This window comes from Octopus sinensis, linkage group LG9, assembly GCF_006345805.1.
Source record: "Octopus sinensis linkage group LG9, ASM634580v1, whole genome shotgun sequence".
NCBI lineage: Eukaryota > Metazoa > Mollusca > Cephalopoda > Octopoda > Octopodidae > Octopus > Octopus sinensis.
Genome location: NC_043005.1, coordinates 20,786,779 through 20,804,457, shown reverse-complemented (window position 1 = coordinate 20,804,457; position 17,679 = coordinate 20,786,779). Strand labels below are relative to the sequence as shown.

The 17,679-nt window shown below is 40.4% G+C and overlaps 1 protein-coding gene across 1 annotated transcript in view; it reads right to left on the bottom strand.

Annotated features, from left to right (window-relative positions):
* Nucleotides 1-737: 737 nt before the first annotated feature.
* LOC118764739 (sushi, von Willebrand factor type A, EGF and pentraxin domain-containing protein 1-like) overlaps nucleotides 738-17,679 on the bottom strand; it is a 35,350-nt gene continuing 18,408 nt past the window's right edge. Inside the window, exons 4-7 of the mRNA XM_036505706.1 lie at nucleotides 10,346-10,579; nucleotides 7,708-7,878; nucleotides 1,032-1,181; nucleotides 738-868 (exon numbers count right to left, since the gene is read on the bottom strand). Coding sequence (XP_036361599.1) covers nucleotides 738-868; nucleotides 1,032-1,181; nucleotides 7,708-7,878; nucleotides 10,346-10,579 — 686 coding nt within the window. The remainder of the gene's footprint in view (nucleotides 869-1,031; nucleotides 1,182-7,707; nucleotides 7,879-10,345; nucleotides 10,580-17,679) is intronic.

Below are 17,679 nucleotides of genomic sequence, written 5' to 3'. Positions count from 1 at the left end.
CCTGTATAAACCTGATCTGTCAATGCAATTGAACCTCTTGTGGGTGACCAGAATAAAGATTGCTATGAGGTCTACAACTTCAGCCCAGTTGAAGGCCCTCATAGATATACATATTGAAATGGCTTGCCTTCATTTTGACTGAGAAAAATTCTCCGTTACAGTATTGAAATCCCAGTATTCATGAGACTTCTAACTTTGTGATCATTAAACCTAGTGAATTTTTGTTGGTGTTCTAAGTTTCAAGAAGGAAATATTTTAGCAGCAAACAACATCCTTGAAATAAAACTGAGTTCATTTCTTGGCTATTTTGTTCTCACAATTAGTAAATGGGAACTTATCTTATATTGAGAAGCTTCTTCTCTCACAGCAAACAATTTCTCTACTTCTAGTAGCATGACAAAATGTACTCTCCATGTGTATAATGGACAGTAATAGAAAAGAATCCTGCCATAACCATGCCAAAATATAAGAGATATACAACCACATAGTTTGGCATTTCCCTTAGTGTAATTTATGTATATCAGATTAAGTACAACAGCTTCTAATCTTGAGGCACTATGCAGTAATAGCACTAAACCACACCTACATATGGAAATGAAGAGAAAGCAGTTGATAACATTACTGCTAATGCTATTATGACCTGTACTATCACTACTGCTGCTGCCATTACTACTGTCCAGGTTTCAGAAAACAAAAGCTTCTTGCCTCTATAAAGAATATTAATCAAAATCATGCATTTATGTGTTCAAAGTGAACAAAAATTGTGTTAGAATGTGCTGCCAGTATTCACAGTTCTTAATACTGCATATTTCTAGAATATGTTTATGTCTGTCATTTGTGTCTTTACACAAATAATTGTCTATATATTCTGAAGTACAAATGGAATCATGAGTTCAGAAAAAGAGGGAAAAAATATCCAATAATAAAATACAAAATATAATTACATTTTACTCGTTGGTAATAATCTCTGCTTTTGTCTGTTTTTATTTTCTTAGAGGAAGCTGCAGTTTGCTTCAATAAGTAACATTTACCATTTCCTTTAGACATTTCAAATGATAAACAATTTTTATCAGAAAGACATCTTTCTGCACAAGCGTCTGCTGTTACTGCATTCTTACTCAATATTTTCCCCGTCACATCCAGAGATGCATCATTTACTTTCACAAAATAGATCGCAGCATCTAGAGTTAAAAAATAAAATTTAAGGTAATGAAATATACCAATAACAACAACAATACATTGCAATAAAGAAACAAGGCCAAGATTTAGAGGAAGGAATAAGTTTATTAGGTTGACCTCTGCACCAGACAAGCATTACATTTTATTGACCCAAGAAGAGCAAAGTCAGCATCAGCAGGATTTATGTTCAAAAGTCAAATAGCCAGAACACATTCCACAACACATTTTGACTGATGCTCAAATGACTTTGTTGATCTATCACCCTTCATCACAACAAGAATACAAAAATATAATGATTGTTGAAGTAACCAATATTAAAGATACACACTCTGCACATGACAATATATCAACCTCAGTATATGACTAATGCTTATTTCATCAACCACAGAAGTATGAAAGGTGAAATATATTCTGTTGTGATTTCAAGCCAGTATGTAAATGGATGACACTAACTATACTTAGTCATGACAAGGACTGTAACACATCAATTAACTGATCTTGCAACGTTTAGCCTTATAGAACAAAAATAACTTCACTTTCGTGATGTATATTCACTTTCATTATCTAGTAAAGAAATCAAAAAATGTAGTAAATATAGACACTCACAACTTAATATAGCAAGCAAAAAATTCTAAATCAAAATTGTACTTTTAGTGAGATGAAGAAAAAAGGTTGTCGCTTATGAATCCCATGACCAAAATAAGTCATTAACATAATGATTTTAGCACCCACCAAGGGTGAAATTTGAATCAAATATAATATTGCTGTTCAGTCAACAGCTAATTTTTAATATACATTTTTACCCTGCAGCAAGTTGACATATGTATTTTCCTCTAGCTGTTCATTTAGTAAAAACACAGATAGAGTAGATTGAGCCGATTAATTAAGTTTGGTTTTCAAGTTAATTCAGTTCACTTTATATAGGGAGATGGAGCTCTTAAGAAAGACATGAATATCACACAATTCCATTGATTTCTAGAATTAAATATTCTAAACAATGAATATATAATACATTACAAAGTGGTAGCTTTATTTTTCAGTAAACTAATTATGACAGAAAAAAATAAAGCTGTGTCATGGGATTCTGGGGCCACCCTCCCTTGTCAAACTGTGACATTAACATAGACCATGCCCAGCCTGAGTATGTAAGTGTTTATTACTGTAATAAATAAATTAACATTGAACACTGATGGGGTGGAACACTGACGGGGTGGAACACTGACGGGGTGGAACACTGACGGGGTTGGAGGCGTGGGTATACTTATCGCTGAGAAATGGGTAGATAAAGTAATTGAGGTAATCAGAGTATGCGACAGAATACTTAAGATTAGATTAGCGCTTCATCATAGTTTAGCAACCATTATATCAGCCTATGCTCCTCAGTCGGGGCTACCTGATGGACAGAAAGACCGATTCTATGACACTCTACACACTGACTACCTCGTTGATGAACGACAGAGACCTTCTCTTTGTGGCTGGTGACTTCAATGGTCACGTTGGACGACATGCTGGGGGCTTCCATGGCGTACATGGGGGCTATGGCTCTGGTTCCCACAACGAGGAGGGAACCAGGCTGCTGGAGTTCTGCGATGCAAATAATCTTATGATTTGCAACACTAACTTCAGGAAACCTACCAGCCACCTAGTCACCTACCGATCGGGCCAACATACCAGCCAAATTGACTACATCCTTGCCAGGCAAAGGGAGAGATGGCTACTTATAAATGCCAAAACCTTGCCAGGCGAAGAATGTACCCAACAACATAGACTGGTAGTTAGTGACTTTAGGATCAGGAGTAGGAGGACAACCAGAAGACGACCAACATGGAGAAGAAGGATCTGGAAGCTTAAGGATCCTGTGAATGGACAGAGATTTAGAGACATGTTACTTGAAGCCTTTGATGAAGTAGAAGGGATAGAGTATCACATGGGGTAGAGGGCAACTGGACGTTCTAAGGGACAACCTGCTGAGAGCCACTGACCAGATCTGTGGCTGGTGCAAAGTCCCCTCTCGTCCCAAGGTAACGTGGTGGTGGAACAGTGTCGTAGACAGGGCTATTAGGGAAAAGAGACAGACTTGGAAGCACTGGAAGAATGGTGGTAGCAGGGAATTGTATCAGACTGCTAAAAGGGAAGCTAGGAGACAGGTCTATCTAGCCAGAGGGGAAGCAGATAAGAAAAAATTTGCCAATGTTCTGCACCGTGAGGACCAAGACTGGAGTGTTTCGCGTTGCAAGACAGTGTGTGAGAGAAAATGTGTGTTGTGGGAGAGAAGTGTGTTTGCATGGAAGATGGTTCACTTGCGCTAAACGAGGATGCAAAAGAGAGGCTGGAGACGCCACTATGAAAGGTTGCTGAATAAAGAAAATGAATGGGATAAAGAGTCTGCCGAATGTTGACCCAACAGAGGGACCACTATCAGGGTTTTATAGTTCCTTGGTAGCTAAGGCAATTAGAAGCATGAAGACAGGAAAGCCCAGGCCCATCAGGTATCACAGCAGAGATGCTCAAAATATCTGGTAGTGTCGGCTATAGCCTAGTCACCTGTATAGTTAATCAGGTGATACATGAAGGAGTCATACCGAATGACTGGTGTAGCAGCATAATAGTCACTGCTACAAAGGTAAAGGTGATGCCCTAGATACAAATAATTACAGAGGTATCAAGCTGTTGGATCAGGTGATGAGGTTACAGAGAGGGTCATAAGCCAACTATTTGAGAGAGAGTTAGTTTAGGTGAGATGCAGTTTGGGGTTGTCCAGGAAAAGTACCACTGATGCTATATTCTGGTAAGGCAGCTGCAGGGAAATACCTAGCCAAAGATAAGCCCCTGTACTGGCTTTTGTTGACATGGAGAAAGCCTTCGACAGGGTCCCCCGATCCCTCATATGGTGGTCAATGAGGAAACTAGGAATAGATGAATGTTAGTGAGAGCTATGCAAGCCATGTACAGGGACGCTGCTAGTAAGGTGAGGGTTGGCAATGAGTACAGTGAAGAATTCCCGGTAGAGGTAGGGGTCCACCAAGGCTCAGTCCTCAGCCCCAGGGTCCCCCGATCCCTCATATGGTGGTCAATGAGGGAAACTAGGAATAGATGAATGGTTAGTGAGAGCTATGCAAGCCATGTACGGGACGCTGCTAGTAAGGTGAGGGTTGGCAATGAGTACAGTGAAGAATTCCGGGTAGAGGTAGGGGTCCCACCAAGCTCAGTCCTCAGCCCCCTCCTATTTATCATAGTCCTCCAGGCAATAACGGAGGAATTCAAGACAGGATGCCCCTGGGAGCTCCTCTATGCTGATGACCTGCTCTAATTGCTGATTCATTATCAGAACTGGAGAAGAAGTTTCAGGTGTGGAAGCATGGTTTAGAATCGAAGGGGCTTAGAGTCAACCTAGCTAAAACCAAAGTCGTAGTAAGTAGGAAGGTAGACAAATCACAAATGCCTTCAGGTAGATGGCCCTGCTCAATCTGTAGAAAAGGTGTAGGTAGAAACTCTATAAGATGCACCAAGTGTAAGCTATGGACACATAAGGGTGCAGCAATGTCATAGGAAGGCTAACTAGGAAGATGGTTTTTGTATGTGGCAGATGCTCGGGAGCATTAACCTTGAAAATCTGCAGAAAACAACTTCGTCACTTTCCAGGGGAAAAAAACTAGAGTAGTGATAGCTTCCGTTATATTGGTGACCAAGTAAGTAGTGGGGTGTGGGGTGTGATGATGTGTACGAACAGCCATGCTACATGGCAGTGAAACGTGAAACATGGGACTGCTGCTGAGGACATGCGTAAGCTCGCGAGAAATGAGCTTAGTAGCTCCGTTGTGGATGTTGTATGTCCGTGTCATAGTCGACAGAGTGTAAGACCTTGAGAGAAAAGTTGGACCTAAGGGCATGTGTGCAAGAGAGACGATTGCGCTGGTATGGTAATGTGGCGAGAAATGGATGAAGATAGGTGTGTGAAAAATGCACACCCTGGCAGTTGGAGGGGACCTGTGGAAGAGGTTAGACCAGGAAAACCTGGGTCGAGGTGGTGGTGGTGTGAAGCACAACCTTCGAACTCTAGGTCTCACCAAGGGAAATGACAGGACCGAGACCTATGGGAAGTATGCTGTGCATCAGAAGACCTGGCAAGACCAGTGAGAACAATCAAAATGAAATCATATATCAGAAAGCAGGGGTTAAGTGACCCATCCGTTCGTGTCCGCTGTCAGCCTCGTCTGGCACCCGTGCCGGTGATACGTAAAAGCACCATTCGCTCATGGCCGTTTGCCAGCTCTGCCTGGCCCCCGTGTCGGTGGCACGTAAAAGCACCATCCGTTCGTGTTCATTGACAGCCTCGCCTGGCCCCGTGCCGGTGACACGTAAAAGCACCGTCCGTTCGTGGCCGTTTGCCAGCTCTGTCTGACCCTGTGTCGGTGGCACGTAAAAGCACCATCCGTTCGTGTCCGTTGCCAGCCTCGGCTGGCCCCCGTGCCGGTGACACGTAAAAGCACCGTCCGTTCATGGCCGTTTGCCAGCTCTGTCTGGCAACTGTGTCGGTGGCACGTAAAAGCACCACCATCCGTTCGCGTCCGTTGCCAGCCTCGGCTGGCCCCCGTGCCGGTGACACGTAAAAGCACGTCCCTTCATGGCCATTTGCCAGCTCTGTCTGGCCCCGTGTCGGCGGCACGTAAAAGCACCATCCGTTCGTGTTTGTCGCCTCGGTGGTCAGCCTCGGCTGGCCCCCGTGCCGGTGACACGTAAAAGCACCGTCCGTTTTCGTGGCCGTTTGCCAGCTCTGTCTGGCCCCGTGTCGGTGGCACGTAAAAGCACCATCCGTTCGTGTCCGTTGCCAGCATCGCCTGGCCCCGTGCCGGTTGACACGTAAAAGCACCATCCGTTCGTCAGCTCTGTCTGGCACCTGTGCAGGTGGCACGTAAAAAACACCCACTACACTCGCGGAGTGGTTGGCGTTAGGAAGGGCATCCAGCCGTAGAAACACTGCCAGATCTGACTGGGCCTGACGAAGCCTTCCAGCTTCACAGACCCCAGTTGACCCGTCCAACCCATGCTAGCATGGAAAGCGGACGCTAAATGATGATGATGATGATGATGAACCAACTGTTGTCCATCATGTTTGCCATGATCATCTGAAGGATCAGATGGTTGTGTTGAATGACATAAGCGCACTTCCTGGGGTATAACTTAGATCTGTTAGGCTCCAATATTAAGAATTTTTAGTTAAAAGAATATACCCCACTACTTATATTTTTTTAAATCGTGGTACTTATTCTATTGGTCTCTTTCCACCAAACACCAGTTGTCAAGTAATGGTGGAAGACAAACACAAAGACACACACAGAGGCTATAGAACAAGACATTCGTCCAAGGCACCACACAGCGGGACTGAACCTGGGATTATGTGGCTGGGAAGCATGCTTCTTATCATACAGCCACACCTGCTTAAATATGTTAAACTTATAAGCAAAATTTCCTTCAATCACACTCAAAAGCCTTAAAAATACTAGGACACACATCTCGTTTAATGCTACATCAAAAGTGACCTGAGCAATGAGATTTGTAGGTGTTCCATTCTAACAATATATTGATACTCTCAGGGTTGCTTTGAGCAGCAATGAAAATAAAAGGGCAATTCTTTTTTCAATGCTTTTTCTCAGGGAATTCTTTGGACAATATTCTGAAGTGCTTGGCTCAGCAGTGCTACAAAAATGCTCTGCTGGCCCAAGATAAAATCTAGTCATAAAAGTGCATCACAAAAAATGTTCCAGATACTTGTGGTAAAATGAAATAATATTGCATGCACTCTTTCATTTTCTATATACTGCTAACTTGCAGAGTTATGTCAAACAGATGGTCTTCTACACGGGATAGATCTGGATATGAGACAAGCCTATGAAGCTGATTGCTTCACACATTCCTTCAACCAATCAAAGAAGTCAGTTTTCTTGCTTGGTGGCGATAGCAAATGAGGTTGCAAGGTGGATATGGTTGATAGATCAGATAACAGTGACTTTCTTGCTTAGCCAATCCCTTATTAGTATTTTTGAAGTTTCAGTTGCAAAGAAAGTGAGAATGGAAAGGAAGATACTGTCCTCATGAGTAATAATTAAAAGATAGGTAGAAGAAGCAAAACAGGCTTGAGTGAATGAAAACTATATGGCATAAACATGTAGGTTTAGAGTAGAGAACAATAATGGCAGAGCTCACTTATCCATGGTTATCAGGGTGAATTTTGATATTAATGAATATTGCAGAATCATCCTCATCTTTTTCTGTTTTTCAGAGGATTGTCAAGTTTTGGTAAAGTTGGGCACAGGGTATTGTGGAGGATCTTGATTGATAACTTAAAGTATGGATGAAAAAGTTCAAGTGAGAAATTAAGAGCAAAACAACAAAGATGAGGTGCAGTATAACTGTGGAGACAACAAGTTTGATAAACAACAATGTGGTTTTGCATGGTGATTTTGGCTGTGTAGTTGAAAATTACTTCACAGCTATGTCTTTTGGAAAGCAACAAGCATTTTATATTACCATAACAAGAAGATACGACTGGAGTCCACTCATTGTTCTTTTCACACATTGACTTCATTTTTTCTCCTTTTGGGCAAGTATAGGTGACTTCAGATTTATACATGGTGGAATTATAGGACTTCACTGAACCAACAACTTCTTTTGGAGGTCCACACTCAATTTGTGAATAATCTGGAATTGGAAAGAGTAATTTACATTAATGCTGCTTGTATGTTCAGAGGTAAATGAGAATAAGGAATTAAATAACATTACAGTAAAGATAACAAGTGAATCAAACTGAGAATTCTGCACTGGAATATAAAAATATACATAACAGCATGCAAGCAGGCAAATAGGTATTTTCTTTTTGTTTGTATGTATGTATGTATGTATGTATGTGTGTATGTGCTTGCATGCGTACGTGGATGGATCGATTGATAGATGTATGCATTCATGTGTTTGTTTCTCTTCCGTTTTTAATCCTTTAAATTCTTCTTCTGCAATAGGAGTTGTTTTCGGATAAAGATACAAAGATCCAGTATTGAAATGTAGATACTGTAAACAATATCTCTAAAGTCTTGCATAGTTTTCCTGTTCTAGCAACAGACTGAATTTATAATGTGTGAGTGTGTTGGTTAATTTCTTTTTCTGAAAATCTAAGCTTTCCAGGCTGACAGGCATTTACTTACAAACTCAGTTAATCCAATTCTTATTGGTATAAATGTAAATTTCTGATCTGGATATAGGGGCTGGAGGTTTTGAAGCAGTTGTCCATAATTATCTTCTTTCTCATTGATATCCAAAGAGATATTCACATCAACTGGACAGCTAACCTCTCTGATGGTACATGCTTTTTCTCATCTGTCCCAAACAATATCCAGCCTGTTATACTTATACTTGACAGATGTTTTCATGAGAATATTCCACTAGTATTCCTTGTGCTGATACTTGTGAACTGTACAGATGTTCTCCCTGGAGGTAAGACGGTTTTTTTTCTCTATTTTGTTGCACACACGCATTTTTGCTAATACATACGCGGTGAAGCTACACATTAGCGTCGTATTTTTACGTTCGCTATTTCCAGTAAATATTGGTACTTAGTTGTGCCATTTATTTACTAATTTATATATATATATATATATATTAATAGTAATAAAGAGTTTGGAGACTTCTACAGCTAGAAGATTTATAGTGATATATGGCATATATAATGACTTACACTTGTTTTTGCTGCAGCGACTACTATAATGATCTACATGTGTTTCCACTGCAATGACTGCTCACTGTTGTGAATGCAACCATGCAATATAGTCAGTGCAGCTTCATTAGGGTCCAATCATTTGGTCAATCTAGAATTGAAATTACTGAAATATATTTTTCTTAGTCCATCTTCTGTGGAATATGCTAGTGTTGGTATTTATATGTATATGCTGTTGATCTCAATTTTACCCCAGTCACTTGAAAGATAGGGCTTGATCTTAAGCTCAAGACTGTTGTTTTTGTAAGTCTTTTTCTTCATTTTAATGGTTGTGTATTATTTTTGATTTAGAGTGTAGTGCTTGTATTGAAGGGTTCTTCTTTGTTTATACTCATCTTTTTCATTGGTCTGCTCATTATTTGTATTGTACACTGTGTAAGGTATTTCTGTTTTATTTATGATGGTTATTAATTGTTCTTATGCTTAGGTTATGCTGTTCTATATGTTATATGAAACTCAAGTGTTGCTGGAATGTTGGGTGTCTAGAATCATTATATCTCTTAAAGGTCCAACCATGCTTGTGTAAACATCTAAGGGCTTCTTCATGATTGTATTGATGAGGATGATGCGAGTGTGAGTATGTGTTTATGCTGAAGACGTCTTTGTATGCATTTTTATACATACATATATATATATATATATATATATATATAAATATACATATAGGTCATCTATTAATCATGATTGACCCAACAAAATGTTCAATTGAGCGCAAATGTGCCATTGCTCAAATTCCGTAACCTCACTGCACATTGAAATCATCAATTTGTGGTGGCACACATAAGGCAGTAGGAAGTGATGCAGTGTAAGCGTAGGATGGCAGAGGCAGAATGATAAGTCAGGAGGAAATGGAGGCGGAAACCTTTGGCAGCATCTGAGAAAGGAAGCATGACTACAGAAGAGTGTTTTTTCTTGAAAACCACTAGGGAAAGATTAATAGAAGGTAGAAAGCAGTGGAAAGGAAGCATGGAAAGGTGTTTCTTTCTACGGTGATGAAGGTGTAAGCGGAAGGATTTGTAATTAGGCATGGTGGAAAAATGAGGAAAAAAGGAGAGAAAAAGAAGGAAACAGTTAAAAAGAAAAAATGAAAAAGAGAAACAAGGAAGAAGAGAAGAAAAAAATTAAAATTAAGAGGAGTGAGTATGGCAAAGTATTAATGTATGGAGTATAAAAGTTCAAAAGTTGTAGTAAATTGGAGTGATTAACATAAAAAAAAATCCAGAGAAATCCATGAAAGTAGAATCAGTAAATTCAGAGGTACAGACAGACAGCGATAGATAGATAGATAGACAGAAAGACTGACATTCAGACAGATACATATATACATACACATATGACAATAAATGCAAACACACTGACATGCAAGCACACATAAAAAAATGAAATGCAAACACCACTGACCTGGGTTAACGATGTATACATCCCAACCCCATTTGCTGGGTTGAAGTTCATGAGACAAGTGAGTCACATTACTTTGATCACAGAACTTGTGTTTTTCATGGTACTCATAAGAATTACATTTTGGATTTTGATTACAAGCTTGAGCACACTTCTTTAAGCTCACATTATTCACCCGTTCAAAAGTATCTTCTCCTGGTATCATAGTATTTTTAAATTTAATAATTTCATCATTTGCTGGAGAAATATAAAAGAAAAAAGACAAGAAATACATTCTTAAACCCACATGTTCAATATTATAAAACATCTGGTGAAAAATTTGTTTTGAATACACAATTTATTATAAACAAATAATTGGTCCACAAAATGACAACTTGAAAAGATTCATGTGAACTGTAGCACATCTTGAGATCATTTGTAAATGCATTTCAAAATTTAAGTTTCAAATAACACATTTATATAACCTCACTTCGAATGATGTATTTTCATAGGGTCAAAGTGATATTCGGTAGACCGTTGATGAATAAGTGTTGTTATGGCCATTAAATCATAAACAAAAGCACACTGTCAGAAGAGGGATGTACAAATGTATTATCTGCAACTGAATCATAAACGTGAAGTTCAAAATATGACTCATATTATACCAGAATTTACATGGATTTTGAGAAGGATGGCTTATGCTAAAAACTGTTTTCAGGATGAGTTTGATTTTATAATAAACAGTCCACAGGAAAAATATTGGCCCGGAAAGCTTTCTAATATTTTATTTAAAATTTCAGATACACTATACTTCAATGTATTCATCTAATACTTTTAGTATAGAAAGCAGTATTAGTAGTAGTAGTAGTGTTTCCTTATTTAGCATTAAGATTTCAAGAAAAAGTTGAAGATGGTATAGTAAGATTCAATGTGGTGTTACTGAAAAGAGTATAAGGATCCTGGAAGCTTAAGGATCCTTGGGAACTTAAGGATTCTTTGATTAATTAGAGATTTAGAGACATCCTATATGACGTATATGTTGGGAGGAGGAGGAGGACGACGACAACGACAAGGAGTTAAAGACTTGTAACATAGAATTTCCCACAAGACAACTTGCCAAGTGCTGCAGACCAAATTTGTGGTTGGTGCAAACCCCAGCCAGGCCTAAGGTGACATGGTACTGAAACAAGATGGTTTCAAAGCCATTACAACAAAGAAACAGGACTGGAAGAACTGGAAAGGAGTTACATCAGGCAGCTAGAAGGGAAGCTAGGAAGCAGGTATACTTAGCTAGGAGTGAAGCAGAAAGGGAGAAGTTTGCCAATGTCTTACAGCATGAGGACCAGAGGCTTGAAGTGTTTTGGCTTGCAAGACAGTGTCCCAGGGAACATTGTGATATCAAGGGAGAGAAGTGTTTTCATATGGATGATGCATCACTTGTAGTTAGTAACTCTGGAAAGGAAGAGGCTAGGAAATGTCACTATGAAACACTACTAGATGTAGAGAATGAATGGGAGAAGGTGTGCCTGCCTGAAGTGGATCTGACAGAGGGACCAACAATCTCAATAGACAGTAGCAGGGTAGATAAAGGTATGAAGGATATGAAGAGCAAGAAAGTCTCCAGCTATGTATATATATATATATACACAGAAGGAAATATATTTAAAAATGTAAATATATATATGCATATATTTACACACACACACACACATACATATATATATATATATATTTAAATTTTTAAATATATCTCCTTCTGTGTGTGTGTGTATATATATATATACTATCAAAGAAATATGATTTTTATTGAACTCTACTTTTTGGAGTCCCGTTCTGATTACTTTTTCAAAAACTTTCTTGTAAACTGTTTTTAACATTTTCTTATTATTGTCAAAGAATGTATTTCTGTATTTTAATACTTTTGTGATAACCAGTACTTAATACAACAAAGATCATACAGAGCTTAACATTTTACTTTTGACAATCTTTTTCAAAAAAAGTGAAAGCACTCAAGCAAATAAACATCTTTAAAATTGCTTTTTCAAACCTTCTTTCATATATATTTCCACTAATGCAGTACCTTAAAAATTTACTTTGTTAAATATATATATATATGTATATATATGGATATATTTATATATATATATATATATATATATATATATATATATATATATATATATATATAATTAATAATACCAGGGTAATAAAAATTTGAGAAATTTTAATACTAGGGGCTAGTGTTTAGAAAAATTATACAATAGACTATATATTATTCATATAAATACAGTGTACATTTAAACACATAAGAGGTAACCACTATAGGATTCCTGGCATGCTAGAAGGAACCCTATGACAGATACCTCTTATGTGTTTAAATGTACACTGTATTTATATATATATATATATATATATATATATATATATATATATATACACATATACATATATTCGTTTATGTATTTGTTTTGCAAGATTTTCGATGTGAAATCATGTGTTGAAACGGGTATTGTTGTATTAAGGAATGGTCATTTTGCCATTTTAGCCGATAAAAACACATGCACTATATATTTGGTGTTACTTTGCTTCAGCGTTATTTATTTTTTTTCATTAATCTTAATCTTATTTCGCCCAGAGTTCTTTCGTCACACTCCTGTACTCTTCTCAAATGCAACAGCAGGTGTTCGACATAAGCCCAGAGTTCAGTCACCTTGGGGCATTGCACAATCGCATGCAGAACAGTTTCACTGTCCCTCTCACATCTTGCACAAACCGGCGAAGGTGTACACCCATGTCTAAAGAACTTATCTCGAACCGGTAAAGCTCCTCTGTAACATTGCCATCCAGGGACTTTTGGTAATTATCCATAGGTCCCGGACCGAATGTTCTTTTGAACAGGCTGGCCAGTTGATCTTCGTCGAAGCCTAGGGTTTCTCCCAGGACGTCGTCACACTTAAACTCTACTAACCCTCTATAGAAGAATGAGGTAGTACCTCCGCCACCAGCATTGCCCGACTGGGAGAGAAGCACAAGTGCCTGACAGCACTCTACATGCCACACGCCCAACCTCGGTCTACATTTGATCCATGGGTTCAGTTTGCTAAACGATGTGAACTGTGGAAATAACAGCTTGACGAATGGAGACCATACCTGCTCACTGTCCAGGTAAAGCCAGAGGTGCCTAAGCCTGAGTGCATGTCTGCACATTTTTAGCTACAGCATCCCTAACTCACCCTTAAGCAGCTTTTGGCAGCAAATAGAGCGCCTTACAAGAGGTCTGCTGCCCCTCCACAAAAAGCGAAAGAGCATGTATTCCAGCTTGTTCAGCCATGAATCGGGGCAAGGCACGACAGTCAGGCGGTAAGTGATTACAGAGGCGATAAACACCTCTGCAACCTCCGCCCTCCCTTTCAAGGACAGCTTCCACTCAGACCAGGTCTGAGTTAGGAGAGCCACATTTCTCACCACCTCGCTCAAGTTCTTCTTTATCTGGAGATCTGGACCTAACCAGATTCCAAGCATTTAAACCGGCCCTTCTGTCCAACGTCCTATAACACTGTCGGAAGACATCGACTTGCCCCTCCAGGTGCCGAGTTGCAAGCCAACCAATTTATCCCGGTTGACTCTCACTCCTGCCACTGCTTCATAATCCCTTAAGGCCTCACCCACCCACTGTAGGTGCTCGACTCGGGATACAATGACGGTGATGTCATCTGCATACGCTGAAGCTGACTTTCCGCACCCTAGATCTTGTGGAGTGCCCCTCATAGTTTCCAACCTCCTCAGCAATGGCTCAAGGGCCAAAACGTAGAGAAGCGGGGAGAGAGGGCACCCATGACGTACTGAACGTTCAATGTGGAACGGCTCTGAAAAGGAACCGTTCACCTGAACTACCAATTCGATGTTGCTGTATAAAGCGTTGATCCATCCACGGAAGGTCGGGCCGAAGCCAGCTGCCACAAGGACCACCACCAGATACTGATGGTCCACCCTATCGAACGCTCTCGATTGGTCCAAGTGGACCATAGCCCCACCCTTGCCAGGAATCCTATTTACCCTTTCTAAGGTATAGCGTAGAAAGTTGAGATCATGGATGGTAGTTCCAGGGATGGCGCAAGTTTGCGCCTCGCCAACAAGTTCACCCACGACCCACACCAACCTTTTTGCTAAGACCTTGGCCAAGATCTTCAACTCTGCATTAAGCAGAGTGATGGGCCAAAAATTATCAATTAAATCCCCCTTGTTTGGTTCCTTTCTTAACAGCGCTACCACCCCTCGGCTCACAGACTTAGGAATTCTCCCGTTCTGCTGCCAGTTGGTGTACATGCATGCAAGTAGGCGCCCAAACAAGTCTGGCGTGCTACTATAGAGTTCGTAAGGCAGACCATTGAGTCCCGGCGATTTGTCCCTGCCGCAGTCTGCCAACACATCCTCAACTTCCTTGGCTGTGATCGACGCCTCACAAGATTCCGCATCCGGCCTCGATAGACACGGTGAACCAGCTAGGAAGTCTGCGAGCTTCTCCCCGCACTCCAGTCCGCCGCTCCTCTCAAATAGCTGGGCGAAATGATCGTGAAACACCTTGCACATCTCCACAGGTTCGTTTACTGATCAAACATTTGGGTCTGTCAAAGATCGAATGGTTGAGTTGTTGCCACGCTGGCACTCTACCACCCAGGCCCATCCGGCTGCGTTGATCCCTTCCTGTCTCATTGCACAGATCTTAGCCCTGACAATGTACCCTTGATATTTAGCTTTGAGATGTTGGTTGAGTGCCAACCTCGCCGCTAACACTTTCAATGCATTGCCTGACCTCATTGCTTCATCTATTGCCTTAACTAGTTCCTTTTCAACTTTGTTTCTAGCACTAGCTAATTCTTTGCTAAACCTAATTGACTCAAATTTGATGGCTCTTTTTAGGGCGTGCCACCATTTGTTGTTGATAATGGATCCGGTTAACAACCTCATTACTAATTCTTTAATCTGCTTCCTGTAGGCTTCACAGTCCAATAGTGACTTGTTTAGCTTCCACATGATATCTATGTCGAGTGTACAGGTCACCAATTTGTGATCGCTGTAGCTGACGATATGGTGTTGTGGACAGCTAAGTATTTTCTTATCTTTCCTTCTAGTTATGATTCTATCTATGTAAGATCTGGACGACCCATTGTTTCTTGCCCAGGTCCATGCTGGAACGTCTGGGTGGTCCAGTCTGAATCGATCTGCCAACTCGAAACGACTTAGCAGATCGTTGAGGTGAGGTAATCCCCTCCTATTCTTTCTCAAGCCAACATAATCTACGTGTGCATCGCAAATTAATTTGAAGTTACCTAGCAATACTAACGTGTTCGACGTGCCGAGAAAATTCTCTAGGCTTTTGAAGTAATCTTTCTGCCCGGCTTTTCCTTCGCAGGGAGCATAGATAGCAACCAGCCTGAACACTTTACCATTGCTGTGCGTCACATCCAAAACGACCAACCTGCCTTCCAGATCTATAAAGACAGTTCTAATCTCTAAATCCAGGTTTTTTCTGACCAGCACTGCCACTCCCCTGCCCCCTCCCGATCAACAGGGAGAAATGTATTTCTCGTAGCCATTTAGAAGGGGCGAAAAAGCCTGCAGCCCACTCAGTCTGGATTCAGTAATTACAACTACATCCAAACGATGCGACCCAAAGTCGTTAAGGAGGTAGCCTTGCTTCCAATACAACCCCAGGCCGCGAATATTTAAACAACCGAGTTTAAACAAGAATGTGAAAAATTAGTCGAATGTTTAAAACTTACTGTTTTAATGGGAGAGAGGGTGTAGTTTTACCCTCCTCTTTTCTGTCTGTGAGTGTTGTGGTTTGCGAGGTCATTTGCGAGGTAAGATTTTTTTAGTTCGAAATAGTCAGTGTTGTCTATGGTATAAAATTCGACATTTTCAAGAATAATACTATTTACATCTGTTGTGATATATTTTTTCGCCGATTTCATTAAAACAATTTGGTCTCTTAACAGTTTATTATTTTTGTTTATTGCCGTGAAGGTGTTTCTCTTTTTTATATTAGGCGATTGTACAGTGGGGGGTGCTTGTGGGTGTGTGTGTGCTTGTAGAAGCGTGCGTGTTTGTAGGTGTGTATGTGCTTGTGGTAGGTGTGTGCGTGTTTGTGTTTGCTTTTTCCAGTGTGTGTGTGTTTTTTGGCTACGTGTGTGTTTGCAACTATATTTATGGGTGTGCTTGTCTGTCTCGGAGCATAGTCCTGTGTATCCAAAGAGGGTGGGTTTTTCCGTTTCCGTCTTCTTTTTGAAGGTTCCACAGTGACCCACTCCTGGTTGTTGTTTTCTCCCGCTGTCGGCTGTACTTCGGAAATTGGTGTGCGCGACGTGGCTGCTATTTCTAGCGGTGTGGTCGTTGTCTTCGGCGTCGTGCTTGCTTCTTCTGCTGCATTTTCTTTGGCTGTCTTCTTCTTACAGCTCGACCTTATGTGGCCTTTCTCGCCACATTTGTAACATCTGGGCTTTCTCCCCTCGACTACCACCATCAGGCTGGTATTTTCTCCAATTGTCAGGGAACTGGGCATTTTTTCTAAGTCTGAGGGGTTTGCTTGGATGACAAGCTCTAAATCTTGTCCAACCCAGTTCATGTAGATTGAAGAATTGAAATTTCTTCTTCTTTGCCTATGAGAATAGCAGCTATCACCCAGGCCATATCTATTTTGGGTTGTATATCAGTGACTGTGATTTTTGAAGTTCTCTTTCCTAAGTTAAGTCGGCAGGAGAACTACTTCTTCCGACTTCAATGTCATTGTTGAATGTTCCCTAGCTTTTTCTTCGCTAGGGAAACGCACCTCTACAGTGCCGAAGCGACTACCCCTCGTTATATAGCTTGTTTGTTTGCCATATCGGCCTCAAGCATTTTTCTATCGCTTCCCTCGGTACGAAGTCAATTTTTTAATTTTTTACATGATATGTTTTATATATCAGTTTTTCTCTCCGTCGCGTAAATTAATTCACTGGGAGGGAGCAACTTCACATTATCACCTTATCCAGTATACGAAGTTTCAAATTATTTAGTTAACTAGAAAAATCTGGCCTTCAAAATGAAAAGATCCCTTCTTTTTTTAGTAGTCCTTGATATTTCTTTAAATCCTCCTTGTTTATGACTATATTTTCACACTCGCAAAATTAATTTTTGACTTTTCCTCTTATTTAGCCTCGCTAGACATCTTGTCGTCTGCTTTTGTAACGCGCGCGTGAGACGCCTCTATACTTTTACCTTTCTCCTCCCACATATTCGTCTTTATGCCTTCAAACAAATTTTCAAAGTTTTCCTCGGACACGGAAGAAATTGGTGGCAAATTCATGTTTTTCGCCGCT